This window comes from Corapipo altera, unplaced genomic scaffold, assembly GCF_003945725.1.
Source record: "Corapipo altera isolate COAL_440 unplaced genomic scaffold, ASM394572v1 61209, whole genome shotgun sequence".
Taxonomy (NCBI): domain Eukaryota; kingdom Metazoa; phylum Chordata; class Aves; order Passeriformes; family Pipridae; genus Corapipo; species Corapipo altera.
In genome coordinates this window covers 433,969-434,886 of record NW_020885005.1, presented here as the reverse complement: position 1 = coordinate 434,886, position 918 = coordinate 433,969, and the positions used below count along the sequence as shown (strand labels likewise).

The 918-nt window shown below is 46.8% G+C and overlaps 1 protein-coding gene across 1 annotated transcript in view; it reads left to right on the top strand.

Annotated features, from left to right (window-relative positions):
• The window catches only part of LOC113958776 (nipped-B-like protein), a 131,185-nt gene that overhangs the window by 123,423 nt on the left and 6,844 nt on the right, over positions 1 to 918 (top strand). The window contains exons 39-40 of the mRNA XM_027667317.1: positions 102 to 348; positions 721 to 884. Coding sequence (XP_027523118.1) covers positions 102 to 348; positions 721 to 884 — 411 coding nt within the window. The remainder of the gene's footprint in view (positions 1 to 101; positions 349 to 720; positions 885 to 918) is intronic.

Sequence of the window (918 nt, the reverse complement as noted above, 5' to 3'; positions counted from 1 at the left end):
GGGACTTCAACTTGCCAGAAATAAACTGGGAGCATCACACAGCTGGTGCAACCTGGGCCAGAAGATTCCTAAAAAACCTGAATGACAACTTTATGGAACAGGTCCTAAGGGAGTCAACTTGGAAGGATGCCCTCCTTGATCTGCTGCTTGTCAACAGGGTGGATCTTGTGAGCAAAGTGGGGATTGGAGGCCGTCTTGACCACAGCGACCACGAGGGAATCGAGTTTAAAATCTCTGTTGACAGGAGGAAAAGTGCCAACAAAACCTCAACCCTGGCCATGAGGAGAGCAAACTTCAGGCTGCTCAGGGAATTAGTGAGTGAGGTCCTTTGGGAAAATGTTTTTGCAGGTGATGGAGTCCTTTAGTGCTGGTCACTTTTCAAACATCACCTCCTAAGGGCACAGAAACAGGCAATTCCCAAATGTTGGAAGCCAAGCAGGCGAGGCAGAAGACCAACTTGGCTGATCAGGGATCTACTCTTGGGGATAAGGCAAAAAAGGAAGGTGTATGCCCCGTGGAAGTGAGGTCAAGTGACATGTGAAGTTGAAACTGCCAGAAATGTGGGGGACAATAAAAAGAAATTTTTTAAATATGTGAGTAGCAAAAGACAGTGCAGAAATAACATCGACCCATTCCAGGATGAGGATGGTCACCTTCCAAACAGGGACAGAGACAAGACAGAGATGTTTAATGCTTTCTTTGCCTCTGTCATCAACATAGATGATAGACGAAGGGGGTCTCAGTGCCCTGAGCTGGAGGACCATGACAACAAGAATGATCAATTCCCAGTCAACCCTGAAATTGTGCGGGATCTGCTGCTCCAGATGGATCCCTACAAATCTCTGGGACCTGATAGGATTCATCCCAGAAGCCTCAAAGACCTGGTGATGTCATCACAAAACCTGTCTCAATTATTTT